This window comes from Dermacentor andersoni, chromosome 9 (assembly GCF_023375885.2).
Source record: "Dermacentor andersoni chromosome 9, qqDerAnde1_hic_scaffold, whole genome shotgun sequence".
In the NCBI taxonomy this organism is placed as follows: Eukaryota; Metazoa; Arthropoda; class Arachnida; order Ixodida; family Ixodidae; genus Dermacentor; species Dermacentor andersoni.
In genome coordinates, this window is record NC_092822.1 from 52,628,483 (window position 1) to 52,648,156 (window position 19,674).

Sequence of the window (19,674 nt, forward strand, 5' to 3'; positions counted from 1 at the left end):
TCACATGGCCAACCGGAGGCCCCCGTCCACGGGCAGCACCTGCCCGGTCACGTAGCTGCTGCTTGCCAAAAAATGCACCGCACGCGCCACCTCCTCGGCACGGCCCGGCCGCTGCAAGGGGATGCGGCCAACCACTGCTTGCAAGTGTTCCGCGCGAGTCATGCCAGTGTCTATGAAACCTGCGAAGCAAGGAAGAAAGAAGAAAAAAAAAGATTGTCACATGTGTTTTGTTCATTGCAAGTGCATAACAAATGTGAAAGAATATATATATGTAGCAGCGAAAGCCACTTAATCATCTGTGTTGCGTTTCCGTTCATTTCTCCTTGTTTCTGCTTTGTTCTTGGGCAAGTTGGGCCAGGAGGACACACGCACGCACACATAGGCGCCACTACCCAACTGATATGAGAGGAGACGGTCGCTGCTGCCGCGCAGAGATGGCGCGGCTAGGACAAGACATCTCTGTGCGTGCGTGTGTGCCACTGTAGTCTTCGTAGATGTTACTGTTACTCATTAAAAAAGTCGCAGTTTCGCCCAAAAGCCAAGCATCAATGGCGATAGCAAAGGCAAGGTTCGTAGTTTTATCGGCAGTTTAAACTACAGTAAGCATTCGCAAGCGCACAGACAAACGTGAACAGACCTTGCTCGAGACAGCGGAGAATCGCTGTCGCAACGCTCACGTGACGAGAAGCGCGAACATAGGGAAGCGAACGCTTGCTGCTGCCTCTCGTTTCAACGCGTCTGCGGAACTGGAGATCGCTCGACCTCCAGCAGCGGGTGCGCGGGAAGACAGCGCACACGAAGCCGCCATCTCGGCTCGACCGAGCTTTGCGCCCGCCGGAAATTGCCTCCGGGATGGTGCGCACAAGCCGCGCGGACAGCCACGCGCAGCCACGGTCGGGCTCGAAAAAGGGACGCACGCTCACATACTCCCCCTCACCCGCTTTGCGCGAGCTTCATCATGAAACCTCCAACACTGGGGAAGACGGCGCGCATCAAGGCACCATTCTTCTCGGCTCACAGCACGGGGCGCGTTATCGCACTTGGACTTGATACGGACATCACTGCGACGACGGCGAAAAGTCGGCTGGACTGTCCCTATAAATGCTATGGCAATAAAACTTTTACATTTACGCGTAGCGATACAAGAGTCTCCTATGAAACGTGCGCTGGCTAACGCTACTAAGCTGGTTCCTGCTGTCAAACTATTCCTGTTGCTGCTATTATAGAGCGGCCACAAGAAAGCGAAGCAGGGCACTACACTCTGTTGAGGCATGATAACGTGTCTTAGCCTCTTGTATATTCAACTGCTAACACGCACACTTCTTGTGCCGCGTTTATCGAACCCTCCTGCTATGCACACGCCAGAGCGCGAGTGTGTTGATGAAACAATTCAGCCGCAGATACTTTTTTTCTTTCTTGATTGTTCACTGCGTGATAAACACTTATTTTCCTGTACGAGTTCACTTCAAAGTGTGCATCTCTGTATTTACGACATATACCTGCTTTTGCTTGCTGTGCCATGTTTTGCTGGAAAATTATTCAAAATATTTGGAGGACCCTTAAGCTTCGCCTTTAAGAGTGGAACGCAATAGCGTTCAAAGACCCCTTTGCTTTTCATGCTTCCCAGCAACTGCAGCTTACGTAACCGTAACGTTTACCAGGAAACGCTAGCTGCGAACGCTATGCACGAAGGCGAGCTTCCTGGTGGAAACGCGGGCTCTTGTGTGGGTCAATCTACTATTATTGTTTCGCACTTTTAATATTTCAGTCTGAGAAGAGCTAACACAAAGAACGTGCGCTGTCGGTGTTTTTTTCAATTACATTTGTTTTTGGGCTACCGTTCTCCTAATTCCGAGGAATAACTTTGTAAAGAATGAAAGATAAGGTGTGAGCAATTTTGGTGTTTGGTGGTAGAAGAAGAGTGGTTGGGTATGCGTAGTTCGAAATTTGATTAGAAAATGTGAGACTTATGTGCATGAAAAGACAAGGACGAAAGAAAAACGTGACACACACAGGTGCAAACTTGCAACAATCTTTATTTAGAGCAAAGGACCCACACATATATGCAACTTTTTCGCATACATCATCGCAGCCTCACGATGTCATACCAACAAGACCAAATCACTGATACGGAAAAGTTTTTGTCGAGGCGACGTCCGTCGCTCGACGCCCACGCGGGACCCCGAAGCCGGATTTTTTGCGACACGGGCTCCTTAAAGGGCCCCACACCAGGTCTGGCGATTTTGAGCTGACAAGCACAGAGCATACAACGTGCGTCAACGATCGTGTTTGCAAAGAATTACACCGCTACGCGCCGCGGAAATGTCTGAAATTTGAATCCGAACGCCGTTTTCCCTTTCCCTCGCGGCGACGGCACTCCAAGCCGGGCGGTGACGTACTCGCGTCCCTACGCCAACGTACTCGGGTCCGCAGTGTGACGTCGCTCGTGGTGACACGTGACTTCGAGAATTATCCAAGGCACCATCTGTTATTTGTGTGATCTGTTGCTTCAAATGACGAATGGAAGTTTAGAGAAACAATAAAACACAGAAACGGTATATCTGGGTGTTTTTAAAAAGTTTTACTTCGCACCGAAGCAAGAGAGATGTACTTCTGCTTCATCTGCTTGTTCGCATGGTCGTGCAGGCACGTACGCAGGTACCGAAACTATGCCATTTTCTTCCGTGTTCCAACGCGTGATCATGCTCTGCAATCAGCTTGTTCTGCCTCAGTATTGATGTAGCACTGAATTATACCGCTATGTGCTCTTGTGCACAGCGCGTAAAATCGTGCGCTGCGCCAAACCAGACAATCACAACAGCTCGTGCGCATCGCCGCAATAAAAGGAGAAAAAAAAATGAAGGCGGGGCCCGTGATGTATGCGTCACGCGATCCTCGAGGTCGGGTATGGGAGAACGCTCGCCTCCTGAAATCATGGGTTCGCGGCACCGAAATATTTCTGTCTTGGCTATTCATGAGCTGATCTGAAAAAAATTTTCCGGCAGAACGCTTCCTAGAAGACACGTAACAACTTTCAGCGTATAACTAAAATTTGCTATGGGGCCTGGTGAGGGGCCCTTTAACGCCTTGGCGTTAAAACTTTGAGGACGCTTAAGCTTTGCCTTTAAGAGTGGAACTTGATGACATTCAAAGATCCCCGACTGCTTCTCACGCTCCCCGGCAACTGCAGCTTATGTAACCGTAAGACTTGCCGGGAAACGCTGGCGGCGAACGCTATGCACGAAGGCGAGCTTTCTGGTAGAAACGCGGCCTCTTGCATGGGCCTATCCCGGAGGTAGAGCACAGCAGCGCTCCCCCCAAAAAAAAGAAAGAATCGCACAATTTTTCAGGTTTCTGTTACTGTTTCACGCTTGTAATATTTAAGTCTGAGAAGATTTAATATAAAAGGCATATGTTGTCGGTGTTTTGTTTAATGACATTTGTTTATGGGTTGTCATTCTCAAAATTCCGAGGAATAACTTTGCCAAGAATGCAAGCAAGGCATGAGAAACTTTAGTGATAGAATTGTGTGGCACTGTAGACCGTAATTTTTTTATTTTTAATTCTTTCCATGTTATATAGCAAGGCCTGGGTATACATATACCTAAATATATACGGATATTCTAGCTCATGGACAACTCCGCCGACATCGACAATGGATTTTCTGCAACACTGGGCCCTTACGCTATCGCGTTAAAATGCAAGAATGCCATTACTATTATTGCATTGTGTTCTCCATGTGCAAAATACGGCAGCTTACCTCATACTCTTGTGTTCTTGGGCAGTTGCACATTTATTTCCTGCAATAAATCCCCTGTGCCGAAGTGCTTGAAACGTGCAGTTATGTGAAAATAATGTGGAATATCGCACTTCCTTGTAATGGCACGTTCTTGTCAACACTTCTGTGCCCACTGGCGTTAAAATGGTCTGAGTACGTTTTGTTGTCGCACAGTGCGTGCGAACGATTGGAATATGCCGGCGTTATGGATGGCGCCAAGAATCTTGCGTTGACATCAAACCTGGTTTGGAGGCCACCAGCATTCCAAGGCTATTTTCTGGCGCCGATAAGGCCGCCGAGGCCGTGCCATACCGGCTCTTGCTCCAATGCCTAAAGGGACACTAAACAGCAAATTTTCATCTGTGTTAAAGAAATCACCCTTTCACAGTACAAAAAAAAAATTCCTGAAGAAACCAACTCACGATTACGGTCGACCTGAACGCGATTACCATTGAAGCAATTTAGTGACATAACGTATTGCCACGGCCGAAACGGGTCATATACGAAGCATGTACTGCCGCCAGGCCCCAGCCTCGCGCTTCAGCTTGCCCACGCTACGCCATCTGGCGGCACCGCCATGAAGTACGCGCGTGGCCCGTGTATAGAAAAAAAAATAGAATTCAATTCCAGGGTTTTACGTGCCAAAACTACCATGTGGTTAAGCGGCATGCCGTGGTGGGGGACTCCGGATTAACTTTGACTACCTGGGGTTCTTTAACGTGCACACAACGCACGGTACATTTCGCATTTCGCTCCCATCTAAACGCGGCCGGGGTTTGATCCCGCGCCATCGAGCTTAGCAGCGCGACACGAAAGTCACTACCGCCGCCATGGTGGGCCTATATATACATTCGGACAAGATTGAGTGAATATTTATGACACCGGTTCGGTGCTGCCTAGCACCGGAAAACTTTATATATATGTATTGCCACTGAAAAGTGGCACACACCCAGCAGCATATGCGCATGCCGACTCATGTTGGGCCGATGGTTTTTGCTTCAAACCTGGTTTCCTCGGCACAGCAGCTCGGTGCTCTTCAGATTGGACCATGGACTACCCAGTGTGTTCGAGATAGGACTTCGCGGTTTCGACGACCTCCTGCAAGGCGGATTCGATGAAGCCATCCGACCCTGCAGAGCACCAGATGGCCGGAACTATTGCTGTACTCGCCAAGACGCCGGGGCGCCAAGCCCAGAGGGTGGAAGCCCCCGGCCGAACGCAACGTCACCCTCCGCACCAGGGACGGCCGCACCGTCCCCAAGGTAGACTCCCATCAGGGTCCTGGGCATGATCATCCAGTCCCATGGAACCAACATCCAAACGGTGCAGAAGCTCACGACCAAGGCGTAGAACGGCATACGACTCGTACGCAGAGTGGCTGCCACCACTGCCTCAAAGAACACAACCTGCTAAGTCGCGTACATGCGTTTGTTCTCTGCCACTTCACCTACGTCGCTGCCATGCACAGTTGGCTAAACACTGAGCGATATAAACTGAACGCCCTCATTCGAAAGGCAGTAAAACGGGCCCTCAGCCTTCCGATCACCATTTCCACACAGAAACTCCTCGAGCTCGGCGTGCACAACACGCCAGAAGAGATCGCCGAGGCTCAGGAGCGAACGCAGGTGATACGACTCACTACCACCAAGGCGGGCCGCCACATTCTGCGCGAGCTCGGCTTCTTCTCCTCGACGAAGAGGGATCCACCGAAGTTGACGCCGGTTCCCCGCGAGATCCGAGACTCCATCACGATCGCTCATATTCCACGAAACATACTTCCTGACCACAACAGAGGCAGGGGCCTTGTCCGGGCGATCGCCCTTCTCCAGCGCATGGACATGAAAGCCGACGTCACGTTCGTGGACGCCGCCGCCTGCAGCAAAAACCGAGCCTTCGCCGCGGTCGCGGTCTCATCCCTCAACTCCACAACGATCCTCACCCGAGATACCGAGGTGGCGGAGCAAGTAGCCATAGCCCTGTCTGTGCTCGACGGCAAACGGGAAGTCATCTACAGCGACTCCACACCGGTCATCAAAGCCTTCGAACGTGGCGTCGTCTCCGGCCAGGCTTTACGCATCCTCCGTAGCGCGGATTCGAGCACTCTCAAGCACCACACTGTCATCTGGTTCACCGCCCATCTCGGTCGGGTGCCGGGTGGTTGACCTCGATGAGATCACCCACAATGCAGCGTGCGCGATTAACGACCGCACCTTCCCACAACCCCATCTCGTCGAGCTAGAGGACAACGGGGACGCGCTCATTACGTACAGCGAAATCACAAAACACTTCTACCTGAGGCGCGCATCTTTCTGCCAACACACCCCGAACTTAACAGGCCGCAGGCGCTAACACTACGCTTGCTACAGACGCACATGTACCCAAACCCTGCCAAATTACACGTTATTTATCCCGATGCGTACCACAGCGACACGTGCCCCTCGTGCAAAGACACTGCGACACTCGCGCCCATGTTCTGAGAGTGTAGAAACGCTCTTCCCGTCTCTACCTCAGACAAGTGGGAGAAGTCCCTCAGAAGCTCACTACTCGCCGACCAGCAATGGGCCGTCCAGCGGACCCGCCAAGCGGCCGCCAGGTACTCCCTGTCGGTCCGTACGTGGGAGACGCTTGCTATGCGCTAAGCATGTCCTGCAGGACCATTATAAAGTTTTCCAGTCCCGTACCCAGTGACACAAGATGGCGTGAAAGGCATTAGCCGAGGACAGACGACCGTACAGATACAAAAAACTGTGCGAAGTTGACCAAGAATGATAATCTCCCATTAAAAGACCACTCGTACTGTGACAGGAGGCCTGGTAAGAGGCAAAACGGCGCAAAATCTAAATACAGATGGCGACACCACCTTGAAGTTTCAGCAAGAGTATGCAGTCGATACTTGCCACTGTATAAAGACAGCGTCCCAGCAAAGTATCTCTTGCTTCGGAGAAACCACCTTTCAGTATGCAGTATGTGTATGCTAGTTATCACCATAGTTTCCTGCAAAAAAACTAGAAGGAACTGTGGCAATAGTGTCAGATGCAGACTACTTCAAAAACACATGAAAGTTAAAGTTGACAGCCGGCTGCCTGTATTAGAGTTCCCTCTCCAGTGCATGTTTTGCATCACTGTAATTTTCATTTGTTCACGCTAGCCTTCAAAGTGCTCTTTAATTTTACAGTATAAAATTTACAATTTACTAAACAATTTTTCATGCTTGAGAACTGCTTACTGTGACTGTTTTGCCACACTATGCTGCACGAAAAGGTATTTTCCTACCGTTACTTCCTTCGTTACTTGCACTTTGCACCTTTTGCAAAGATATTCTATGCTTGTTATTTTGCTACAGTGTAAAGTAAGTTAACTAATTTCATACTAGAAAATTGCTCTTTTGTTTTGCCGCACGAAGATGCATAACGGTTGCTGTGTTCAGGTGTGTCAAGAGCAGCAGGTGCTCAAGCAGTGAAGGAAGAAATTCACAACTGTACTCCCAAGACAACTCAAAATAATTCCATCAGCAGTGAGACATTTTTTGACGTTGTCACAAAGTCATCGGCACACATCTCCGCGTTGCCTCTCCTTCCCCGTACCATCTACTCTATATGTGGCTAGGTAACTAGGAATAGCAGCCTACCTTTTGTCCCACAAGCCTCCCGACCGGTTCCTGAAGTAATCATTGGCATGCAGTGCAAGGCAGAGTCGGTTTGGAAGTCTGGGTGAGCGGATGTACCTCAGAGGTTAGCCAAGTAGTGGTCTGCAGGCTAAGTTCGCCAAGTCGGGGTCCTTGACAAGAAGACAAACGTGGGTCCCGAGTCCACCCCCATATTCAGCAGTGACCACCGCAGTGAAGTACCAGCAGCCCGATGCTTCTTCAGACTGGACTCTCAGCCACTGCTCCCACCAATAAGACCATGTGTTCCAAAGCTCTCAGACTTCCCGCTGGCCCTTTTCTATTGCATCTATTCATCCATATATATGAACCATCGTGTATTCGTTTTGTATATGTACTTTGCAAGGTTGTGCTCGTCATGTTTATTTCTGCTTGTATTTTTTCATATAGTCACGCTTTCAACTACATCCTTTTTATCGATTGTAAATCCATACATGGTGGGTTTTTATGCATATGTTTTGTTGCAAAAGAGTTCTTTTATTTTGTCATCACTTCTCGCTTTTAGTTAAACTATGTGAGTGTTTACTTTGCTTCTAATGTTGAGTATCGCATAAGCTCCTTGTAATTAAACTCCTAAGTATTTCTCGTCCCCTCCCATTTCATGGCTCTGGTCTGTGGCAGGTCAGGGGAGGGCCTATTGCTGGTCAGCAGTCTAAACTTCCTTCATATGCAAGCAGGGTGGGTTTGTTTGTAACCCCATCCTTTTCATTATGGAGAATGCAGTAAATTAACCATAATCTTTTGATAGACGTATACAGTCAAACCTTGATACAACATTGACATATAACGAATTAAATCTAAATTGTTTCTCACTAAATTTCAGCATGTAACAAATATACACTTACAACGAATATTGAAAATGAGGAGGGCATTTGCTTGTCGAACGATACTTCGACATAATGAGATTGAACTGATATCGATGATGATATGATATGATGATATCGATATGATAATACGTTGATATCAGCGAGAAAATTTTTAGATTTACTTCATAACATGTAATAATTTATTATGTCGGTATTCATTATACAGTTGACTACCCTTTTTCGACCCTGACGGCACCTACGGAATTAATCGAATTATCCGGTGGGTCGAATTAAACAAGATTCAGAAAAAAACATTAAGACATACTACTGATTCCTTTGGCAGTATTTGCCCGATTCTGACATGCCCCCGAATCTAACACTCGCCCGCTTTCTATGTGTTTAAAGTAGAAAACTAACGTAAAGATAACATTAACGATGCTAAACAAAGTAGAAATCTAAGCCGCACAAAATATTTTAGCGAGGAAAATGTGCAATATGTTTTGCACAGTGGCGGACGGTTTTCTAACGGCGGCTTTGCCGCACGGTTTGTTTAGGTACCTTCGCCGCAGTACAATCTTGTTATGCGGCAAAGCATGCACATGTCGCGAACTCCGTTGTTGGTCAAGTTTTCTTGGGAAAAAGGAAAGGGGCGCGTTAGAATCGAGTAAATACTGTAATCAGATACTGTGAGCTATCGTTATTGCTTGAAAAATATTCCTAGGGCAGGCCGAAAATATGCGTTTCCGACGAGAGATCACGTGTGTTCAACGCATTCACTATCATCATCATTATTTTATTTTATGAAACCAATACAACAAAACATGATCCTCAGAGCTCTGTCGAGACAGACGCTTCCAGTAAAGGTGTCGCTATTGGGGTCGCTGTAGGAGTCACGCGCGTGCATGCTGACCGGTCGGGATCGAATTATCCGGTAAAAGCCAACCTCAAGATCGAAATAACGAAAGTTTGGACCGATAGAAATGCATGGACGCCGAATAGCCGGAGTCGAAATTACTGAAGTGTACTGTATTGAGCTTTAAGGGAACAGGGTAGGCCCTATACCTGCCATGTATTTTAGGCAATGTTTAAGTACCTTTTTCTCCATAACCGTATAAATTACAATTATAATATTATCATTGTGATCGGAAGCGTTTCCTCTTTTTACTGTAGCAGATTTATCCCTTAATATTGCGATGCACTTTTTTTGTTAATTTTTTACTGCAGGTACCTAATTATCACTCAGTACAAGGCATTAAATTTTGTGTTGAACAAAAGTATCTCATTATACAACAATAATTCTGCTAAGGTATATTCCCCAATTTCTGATCTAATTACTGTCCATAAATTACGTTCTTAGCACCTGCGGTTGCAGAGATAAAGGAACGAAGGCATTAAAAAATAAGTTTTGAGATAATTGCATCTAAAGTGGGAAAGGGGCTTTATTACAAAATTACAAAGAAACAACTGCAAATTGACAAACCGTTTGAATAGGCACCAGTCAGATACTCATCACCACAATCCCTTTTTCTTTCTGTGGTTAGATGTCTTGCCTACCAAGCCTCTTTTGTCACCTGCTGTATCAGCGAAGTACTGTCGACACAGGTCAACGTCACGTAGCCCCTGCACTGTGTAGCACCCTGGTGAAATTCGAAATGAGTTCAGCCCATTGGCTCGGGCTATACTGCCATCATTAAACATGAGCACAGCATCAAGCGTGGACATTTTCGGTGTTTGATGTCCAAGGAAAAAATTTTTTAGAGCGCGTTTCCACACAACATTGCTGAAAGACTTGTTGGGGCTTTGCGTTTTCCCAAGGAGGCATTTAGCAAGTAGCTCGGGCTTAGCTAGCTGCTGATCAATGGGCTTCACAGCCTCAAGAACTGCTGCTGGAAAGTGTTCCTTATGAACATATGGTTCACCATTCAACTGGGCTTTGTGGAATTTGCACCAGGTGTCGGCATCTTTCGGGCTAACGCCGTGGGATGGATTGATATCCATTGATGCTATGTGAAAATATGAGGCCCAGACAGCCTTTTGAATGTTCTCTAAACTGCCTTATGGCCTCTTCTTATGGCCAAACCATGGTAGTTCTGGAGCTTATCAATGAAGGCATCACTGAGACGTCCCCGGCCAGATATGCATTTCCCGTCAGAAAGCTTGATGCCTTTTGCTTTCTTCCTTCAGTTTCCGTAGTCTCGTGCCCACTATTTTCTAAATGTGCCCAATGCACTCCAGCTTGCAAATTGTCATCTCTGCATACGGCTTTGATGCTTCCACTGCAAGGAATCCCTTGCTGTCACCATCACTTCGGCAGAAGCCTAGGAACAGGGGCGTGATGGGCCACCGTATAGGTCTCGGAATATGTCATTTTTTGGCGAAAAGAAGTCGCACTGAGACAAATAAATGATCGATTCTTGTTCAGAAAAGGCCGTGGATTTCAAGTTGCGCCAAAAACAAAAAATGATTTTTTTCAATATTTATGCCTACCCTGTTACATTAACTGCGCCAGAAAAAGAAATCGCAATGAAGATTTCATTATCATCATCATTACTTTCATGAATATTATTATTATTATTATTATTATTATTATTCACAGGCTCCGAATGGAGCATTACATGAGGGACAGAAACAAGGTATGATTACAAAAGAAGCAATGCCGGTTTCCCTGTTTACACAGGAAAATGGCCAGCAAACAAAAATGCGAAGCCCACATGCTCAGCGCAGATGCAGCTTGCTACACGACCTTCTTTACTGAGATGCAATCATATAATGAATTTACAGTGCAATATAGGAGAGCTTCCCAACAGTTTACGTGCACCGGCAATGTGATCAGTACTGAGGAGTAGGAGTAGGTGATCTTGAATTTTTGACAACACAAAAGCATCTTGTGTGGTGCATGGAGAGTGGTGCTAGAACTCGTGAAAGATTTCAGAAAAAGGAAAAGGTGCATTACAAAGTGAGCGTATGTGGGAAGAATGCAAAACATCTGCCATGAGGGCATGTCGGGGTACATCTCCCAAAGGCCCTGTGTAATTTGGTTTGCTGAGCCTCTTGTGTGTGTCACATGCTGAAGTCTGTGATACGAAGAGTCAATCACTCCCCTATACAACTTGCCTATGCATTCCTAATTTACACAGTGTCACTGACATTGATATTAAGGTTCCTAGTATTAACAAAGATTAGTGAAATTTTTCGTTTTTGGCAAGCAGAAAACTAAGAAAGGCTATACACACCTGCACTGGACATAAAATAGGCCGATGATGATGGTGATACACACCTGGCTGAATCATGTTGACTCTGATGTTCCGAGAGGCAACTTCTTTGGCCAACGAGCGGGTCAGGCCCACTAGGGCAGCCTTGCTGGCAGAATAGACAGTTTGGCCAACATTGCCTCGTTCACCAACAACACTGCCCACATTAACGATGGAGCCCTGGAAAGAAATAGAGGACACACAAAGTTGAAGATCTAATATCAGTATTGCAGCTTCCTAGCTCATTCATCCACATGAAAACAAGATGCGGTGATTGTGCAAAGTGTGCTCACAACATGCATGCTTGCAATAAATATTGCTTACCAGATCAAACTTAAGATTAATATATTCACTACAATGTGGCTCATGGGTGAGTCACCACACTCATTCCCTCTGTGTGGCTATGCAAGACTTTACTGCAGTGCGCAAGCTACATCTTGCTAGAAATCAACGAAGTGAAAAGGTTATTGCTGCTAATAATCTGACGTGTTGTGGACCCATCTCTCAGCCCCAAGAGGAAGCATCAAAAGTAGAGCGAGAGCTTTCAGTCTTCCTCTGCTGAGACGCAAAGCACATTCTTGTTCCGACTGCACAATGTAACTTGCTGCTTTCATTCTACCAGGGTCCCTGAATAACTTTTCTTTCTGGTCACCAATTGGATATGCTACCCAAGGTACTAGCTACGACATAATGCAGCATCATTTCGAGGGTACTTGGCCGTCAGCAGGGGAACGCTTACTTGCACATCTGTTAAGGCAAGCTATGTAAACTTTCTTACTGTAGTGTTTTAGAAAACAGCACAAGAAGTGGTGGGTCCCTGTGAATACCACTATGCACACATTATTGTAACTACTGGAAGCACATTAAATGCGCAAATTTCAGTCCGATTGCTATTAACAGTAACCAAACAAGTTGCAATGCTGCAGTGACAAATGACAAATAGCGGCAAGAGTGCGAGTTCAAAATCTAGCCCTTTATTGGGCAACCTTCTACCCAGGAAGGCAAGTGACACTCAAATCACAACGATAGTGGTAAGTAAGGTCATCAGCCAATGAATCGGCGCTCACGAGTCAAGTCCGTCTGCTATTTATACATGTATCAGCGTACATGTATAATGTGACAATGTGCACACTTTATAGAAAACAGAAGTTTATGTTCAAAAGCAAAAGCTTTGATTCTTCGTCCTGCACCTCCAGCCACACAACTTGTACATTAGTACTGCCATGGTAAATGTGAGTGATTGTCACAGTACTCGTGCAGGAAGATGTTCCTTTCCTATCTAGCTATACATCTTTGTTTCTTTAATGTGAAGTTACAGCTTTCATGTTCGAAGGCAGAATGTTTCCATGCACTTTGATTTTTCTTTTAAACTGTCACGCACACATTAGTTTGCTTTCTGGCAGAGACCACTTTTTGCCAGATTATCACTGTTGTCCTGTTATCGCTCGATGCAAGATATGCCTAGAGTATCAAAAATTTCTTGAATGTTGTCATTGATTCTATAACGAAATCCTGTCTAATCAGACTGCACATGTGACACAAATACTGTTGTATATATTCTCAAATGTACATGAGCACCAGCGATTATTCTGGAAGGTATGTTGATACACGTATGAACATCCAGCAAACTTGACTCGTCAATTTAGGTTGACTGACTAACAACTGTACTAGTTACTATCACTGATTTGAGCGTTGTCATTCTTGGCCCGGCTTAGACCGATAGATTTTGGTAGCGATTATTTCATCAGCACAACGCGACTTATTCCTGGCTCCAGCAACGCAACTGGCACAACGCACAACAGTAAATGCGAGTATGTTTGTCGTTGTTAATTAAATTAAGTACACAGCGAGGTGAGTTCATTGTTTGCTTCTCGGTTATCATTATTTGTAAAGTTTATGCTTTAACGTTTGCATTCCTTGAGCCATATGTCAGAAAGCTCATGACTATTTCCATAAATCTTCCTTGTTCATATTTTAGGTCAATCACTTTCAGGCCGTACTGATCGCCCTACCAAAGAAACGCTGAAAAGTACTTTAGCATATGCTAAAGAGGATGAAGGCAAAAGGCTACCCGCTCATGAGACATTCATTACATTACTTCACATTTTCAGTGTAATGCGTTGTTACTTCCTATTACTTGTTTCCTCCCACCAAAGATTGCAGGTTCGAGTGCCTCAACTAACTATACATTAATTAATTGTGTCTTAATTAATGTTACCCTAATTAACACCAAAGGTTACGGGTTCGACTCCCACCACAGATTATGGGTTCAAGTGCCTTAATTAACTGTATCTAAATAACCATGCCTTAATTAACTTTAATTAACACCAAAGGTAATCGATATGACTCTCGTCCTTCACGATGTCAATTGGAATCCCTTGGAGATATGGCCAGTTCACCCATATCTCCATGTCGGGTCGTGGGTTCGAGTGCCTTAATCAACTTCACTTTAACTAACACCAAAGGTTGTGGGTTCGACTCTCGACCTTCACGATCTTAATTGGAATCCAACTTGGCGATATCGCCAGTTCACCCATATCTCCAAGTGGGTTCGGCTCCCACCAAAGGTCGTGGGTACAAGCACCTTAATTGACTATATCTTATTTAAATGTGCCTTAAATTAACCCCACAGGTTGTGGGTTCGACTCTTGACCGTCACAATGTCAATTGGAATCCAACTTGAAGACACGGCTGGTTCGCCCACATCTCCAAGTTGGTTCTACTCTCACCAAAGGTTGTGGGTTGGATTCTCGACGTTCGTGATGGCAATTGGAATCCAACTTGGAGATATGGTAGGTTCGCCTGTACCTCCAAGTGGGTTCCACTCGCACCAAAGGTCATGGGTTTGGGTGCCTTAATTAGCTCTATTTTAATTATAACTGTGCCTTAACTAACACAACAAGTCATGCTGACGCTTCTTTACCTTGGTGTCACACTCTCTTATAGAGAAATTGATGGCCTAATTTGCCCAAATTAGCACCAAAGGTTGTGGGTTCGACTCCCACTAAAGGTTGAGGGTTTGGCTCACTATCAATTTTGGCACCATAACGCCGGACGATGTAGAGCCAGACATCGGATTTTTCGTCCCGTGAGCCATCTAAGGCTTTTGGCTTAAAAAGATCTGGAAATCTGCTGGTGGGTGCATTTCCCACAAGCATTATTTTTATACTGCATGGCTGTAAATTGAATTTCAGAGAAGCGCATACAAGCTTTCATTAAAATTTTTGTCTGCTTTTGCAGTGTGCATTGGCATAACACTCTGCACTCACAATCAATGCTGCATAATCTATGCACAGGAGTTTGCACAAAGGCATGCAAATAATACGTGATTGTAGTTGTACGTAACTGTATCATGTAATAACACGCACCCATAAGTTGAAGTTGTGATATATGAAGCAGTTATTCCCCAGAAAGTGTCAAAGATGAAATTCACCTGCACTGTGAAATATGTGGAGTGAGACTGCTATGACCGCACTACCTCCACAGCTTCTGCAACGTTGCCTGCCAAGCATAAACGGAGCCGACAAGTATGCAATAATTTCTCTTCACAGCCTCCGATTTCTGTAAGAAGGCTCATATGGCATGTACTTTGCTTATACCTCTGTGTTCCAACCACGGGCTGCCTCCAACCACAGATGGCCCCTGGTAGAGCATCTGTTGCAGCAGTGGAAGGCATACAAGAGCTGCCGCCAGGCACCTATCAGTAAAATAGGCACAAGCGTGCTCCCAGACATGTACTTAGCCAACATGAGACCTCAACATTTGGGAAGAACACCCACCTGTAAAGAAATCTTCGGCATGGTACTGGAAGACACCCTTTCCGAGATTTCTGTGTTGCTTTGTTTGTTTTGGTTCTTCTACGGCAAGTATAGTATTCTGTGTGACACTCTCTCAAACAACAACCCCCGGAAAGTTGGGCAGCAGGCCAGGGAGCTGCTTGCACCTGTCTAACATAGCGTTGAATGTCAAACGGTAGGTATTGAACCATGCACCCCCACAGTTGAGCTGGGTGTCGTACCGACTGGGCCATGGGCTGCAGTTACCGCTCACTCACTAAATTTGGATGAGCCCCTCGGGCAGAAGTCGTTCTCACCTGTCGGCGGCGCAGCATGCCCGCCTTCAAGGCCGCTTTGGCGCAGAACAGCGTGCCAATGACATTGGTGTCGAGAAGATTGCGGATCTCAGCCTCGCTTGTTTGGGCAAGCAAGCGATCGAGGCCGATGCCGGCTGCAGTCACGAGATAGTGCACAGGGCCGACCTGCTCTTCTGTCCAAGCCAGAGCCTCTCGCACGCTCGCTTCGTTGCGGACATCACATTTACGTCCGTGCACAATGCCGGGTTCCTGAAAGAAAGTGCGTGGAAGTAACACAGCTACGTTGCAACTTCGTTTGGAGAAAGCATGTGAAAATGAGGCGATTCTGCCATTACACAGCTTATTTTGTTTTCAGGGGCTGTGCAGAAAGAATTCGTAGGCACCCTTCTCAGTAAACGAGCCAGCAAAGGAACAAGGCCGGAATGGCAGTAATGTTACGGAGGAAAAGGCACAGTTAGCCTACCAAAGCAGTAGTAGGAGGTCCGGGTAAAGATAGTGGAAGTTGGGATAAGAGACAAGAGAGAGAGGAGGTACATGAAAGTGACAGCGCGCATGCTTTTTCTCTTTTTAGGCCCAGAGGATGTAGAGGTTGGCAAGAAAACATTTTCTTACAATTATTTCCTTTCGTTTGAACAAAATGATTTATTATTTCAGAATAGCCCCTAACAACAGCCTATAATTTACAAGATAATCGATAACTGAATTCCTGTTGGTGCCACCTATGAAAGAGAGAAAAAAAGAAGCAAAGAACTTCAAGGAAGATCGGCACATCTTGGTGAAAAGTTAGGTTGACAACAACATTTTAACAGCCGAGCTGTGACAATGGTGTAAAATCTGCTGCGATACAATTACTTTCGAGTCATCAAAGTGGATGAATACTGCCTACTTATTCTATATAGTGTATTTGCCGTGTGGATAGCTTTCTACATCCCTCCCTGCTTTCAAATAAGGAACATGATACTCATTAACAACCTCCCAACCATTTTGGAACCTCGATCACTGAGTGACATTTTATACCCGCCATGTTCACTCACACCAGTCAAAGCCACTCTGGGACAATCACACTTTATCTCTCCAGCCTGCAGTGGCATAACCAGGAATTTTTCTAGGGGGGAGCAGACGACATCATGGTACAACAGAGATGTCGAGGGAGGGCATAGTGCCCGGTGTTCCACCCCCCTGGCTATGCCCCTGTCAGCCCGCAGTATTTTGGTCACTCTTCCTGAGAAGTCTGGGAAGCAAGAGACCTTTGCTTCCTTCTTGACTGACTAAAGTTTCCATAACATACGCAGCCTTGAGGCGATTGTAATTGCAGCACGTTGCACGCTCTTTGTTTCAATGTTTTGATATGTTTATATTTCGCATCAGTCCACGTTGGCCATTCTCCATTCAGATTTACTTCTGCATGTCCCCAAGTAAGTTATCCTGCACAATTTGTGCCCAGATAGAAAGTGCTCAACACCAGCCAGCAGCACCGACTTGCATGCCCAGTAATTTAATGAGAAAAACTACTGTTACATGCCTGGCCTTTTTTTACCACTAAATCATTATACACAAGTGGAGACATGTTGCACGATAGAATGCAAAAGGCAGAACTGTTTTATGATGGCATAAGCTCACAAAGCTACTTTGTCTTGGCCCTCACTCGTGACCTCCTCTGCAAATAATTCAAGTTTGCGTTTTACTGATGCGCGAAGGCTAACAAAGTTTTCTGTTATGCAAATCACGAGATGTGCTGGTGTGTAGTGTCCATTCGGACTGGAGACACTGAGACCGTGCTTAACCACTGTTAACATCCAAAGGATGAATCTGAAAACGTGACCTTCATGCCACTTTTTCAATCTCCGAGACAATGGTGAGGACAGAAACTTTTGAGTGCTAATTTATTGCTATTCTTCAATCTCCTAGACATTGGTGAGGACAGAATCCTTTGAGTGCTAATTTATTGCTATTCTTTACCGTGGACTGGGCAGTACTGGACATGCAGCAATCCTGTTAGAAAAAAAGGTAGACATGCAAACAGGTACACAAGTCAAGGAAAATGGCCAACACAAACATTTCCCTCTTCCTGCGTCTACATCTGCACGTCTACCTTTTTCTAACAAGTCCCTAGAAACTAGCTCAACTTTCTCTTCTTCCAGAAGGTCAGCACCCAACAATGTGAAGCATCTATGTATTGACTAGTTGATTCAGCATATTGTAGCGGAATGAACAGGACGATGGGCGAATAGAGATAAGGCAACACAGCTAGCTCTTGTTTCACATCTCCCGTCTCGTCTATGCACCATTTCCGTCTCAAGCTACGAGCATAGGTACAAGAATTGTTTGACTGTAGACCCAAGTCAGTTTCTCGGGCCACTCAGAGAAGGTGTGGGCAACACATGCCAGCATTGTGTGTACAGCGTACCAATGCTAGTTCTTTTAGGGCCTCTTCGACGTTCTTCTGGTCCCGCGAGAAGACGGCCACGGGGCTGCCCGCTCTCAGGAAGCGCTGCGCCACGGCGATCCCGATTCCGCGCGTGCCGCCGAAGACGCATGCAACCTGCGCCATGGCTGCATGCACAACGCGCGCGCTATAAAGCACATAAAGCCGAGGGGGGCCGCATTGCAGGTTGTGGCCGCTCTTTTCACGGTATCGTGACTCGAGACGGGCTGGCGCGGTGCGCGCCCGACCGAAGCGACAGGCGCGCGAGTGCGCAGTACTGCGATTTATGGGCAGCGCAGCTGTGGACGTCGTAAATTACAATGAGCGCTAGTCAGTGCAAGAGGCGCGCGTGTGTTGCACGCAGGCACCACAACGCTCCGCTGCTCCTCGCGCGCTCACCGCTTTTCGTCGCAATTATCGGCCGGCACTGCTCCTCCAGGTGAGATTAAGGGCGCGCGCCTCATCAGATAAGGCTCACAGTGTCGCAGAGGCCGCGACGGCAGCGCGCGAGGGTTTACTGTGTCAAGACTGCCTTGCGTAATCGATGCTAATCGGCCGTCTTGCGAGTCTTGCATGCACTGCCGTTTTACAACCGCCGCAGAAGGTGATTGTCCGTTTCTGAACTCTAGGAACTCGGCGTTGGCGAATTATATTGGTCATAGGGAGACGTGTAGATATTGTCAGTGCAGCTTCCGCCTCACTTCCTGCATAATAATCACAACCGAAGCGCTACATTACAAGAGTTTGGCAAAAGGACTCAATGTGATCCTCCCTACTTAACACGCGGAACACGTTTGAGGTCACTCAAGATGCCATGTCGGTGGCATTAAAAGATAAATATAGGCACTAGCGCTTAACTTTGCCTAAGCATACTGAGTGCACAGCAAGCTAACGTGCAGCAGTTGCCATGACGCTGTGAATCGGCAGGCACCGCAGCGCCTCCGTCTCGCATTTCCCACGCCTGCAAAGGAAAGCGATCAAACGAACGCGTCGCTCGCTTTGTGTCACGTTAAATACGCGGACACTTCACGTAAATTTTACGCACCCACAACAACTGCCGCTACGGTAACTGAGCGCAACCACTGCAGCAGTAATATTTTCGTAGTTTACGTAGCACACGACATGCCTGCGGGAACGTGCACGAGCGTATCGCAGGCATCAGCGGCCAACAAACCCGACGAGTGTTGCGAAACCCGCGTTGTTTTTGAGGGTCCTTGCTTGCCTGGTAGTAGCGTGACAAGTCCGTGCGATGACGTGCCACGATTTGTGGCAAAGTTTTGGCAGCTGGCGTGTAAAGAATAATGTCGTGCACTGTCTCTCGCGCTTCTGTGTATGTATGCCAGTGAGGCAGGCACTGTGGTTATAAATCAGGCGGTGCTGGCCAAGGCGGCTACGAAACTGGCGTGACACCGAGTGACCGAGTCGTGCGGAGAAATGCCTCTTGCGAAATAAATGGCGTTGTTCTGAATCGTAGGGCGTCATTTCGCGTAGCTCAATTGGCAAAATGTGTTGGCGCAACGTAGTCGCGTCGAACGCGCGGAACCGCGCGACATAACGTAACCGTATGCTTGGTGAACACTCTGAGAGGCTGCTGGAACCGGGGGATGCCATGGAAAGACTCGACAAGGTAGTGTTTATGTTGATTGTTTAGGCTTAC

At 46.8% G+C, this 19,674-nt stretch overlaps 2 protein-coding genes across 7 annotated transcripts in view; one reads left to right on the forward strand and one right to left on the reverse strand.

Moving 5' to 3' along the window:
• Window positions 1-19,674, reverse strand: part of LOC126528041 (carbonyl reductase family member 4-like) — a 19,892-nt gene continuing 218 nt past the window's right edge. Inside the window, exons 1-5 of one of the 6 annotated variants that reach the window (XM_050175894.3) lie at window positions 19,240-19,327; window positions 18,000-18,145; window positions 15,593-15,841; window positions 11,526-11,679; window positions 1-179 (exon numbers count right to left, since the gene is read on the reverse strand). In XM_050175894.3, the coding sequence (XP_050031851.1) occupies window positions 1-179; window positions 11,526-11,679; window positions 15,593-15,841; window positions 18,000-18,143 (726 nt within the window). In that variant the 5' untranslated portion in view covers window positions 18,144-18,145; window positions 19,240-19,327. Of the gene's footprint in view, window positions 180-10,444; window positions 10,567-11,481; window positions 11,680-15,592; window positions 15,842-17,999; window positions 18,146-19,062; window positions 19,166-19,191; window positions 19,328-19,674 lie in introns of those variants that run through there. The other 5 variants (XM_050175895.3, XM_050175896.3, XM_055069097.2 and 2 more) reach the window with 5 other exon arrangements.
• The window catches only part of LOC126528031 (uncharacterized), a 20,462-nt gene continuing 20,344 nt past the window's right edge, over window positions 19,557-19,674 (forward strand). Inside the window, exon 1 of the mRNA XM_050175879.3 lies at window positions 19,557-19,644. Coding sequence (XP_050031836.1) covers window positions 19,582-19,644 — 63 coding nt within the window. The 5' untranslated portion in view covers window positions 19,557-19,581. The remainder of the gene's footprint in view (window positions 19,645-19,674) is intronic.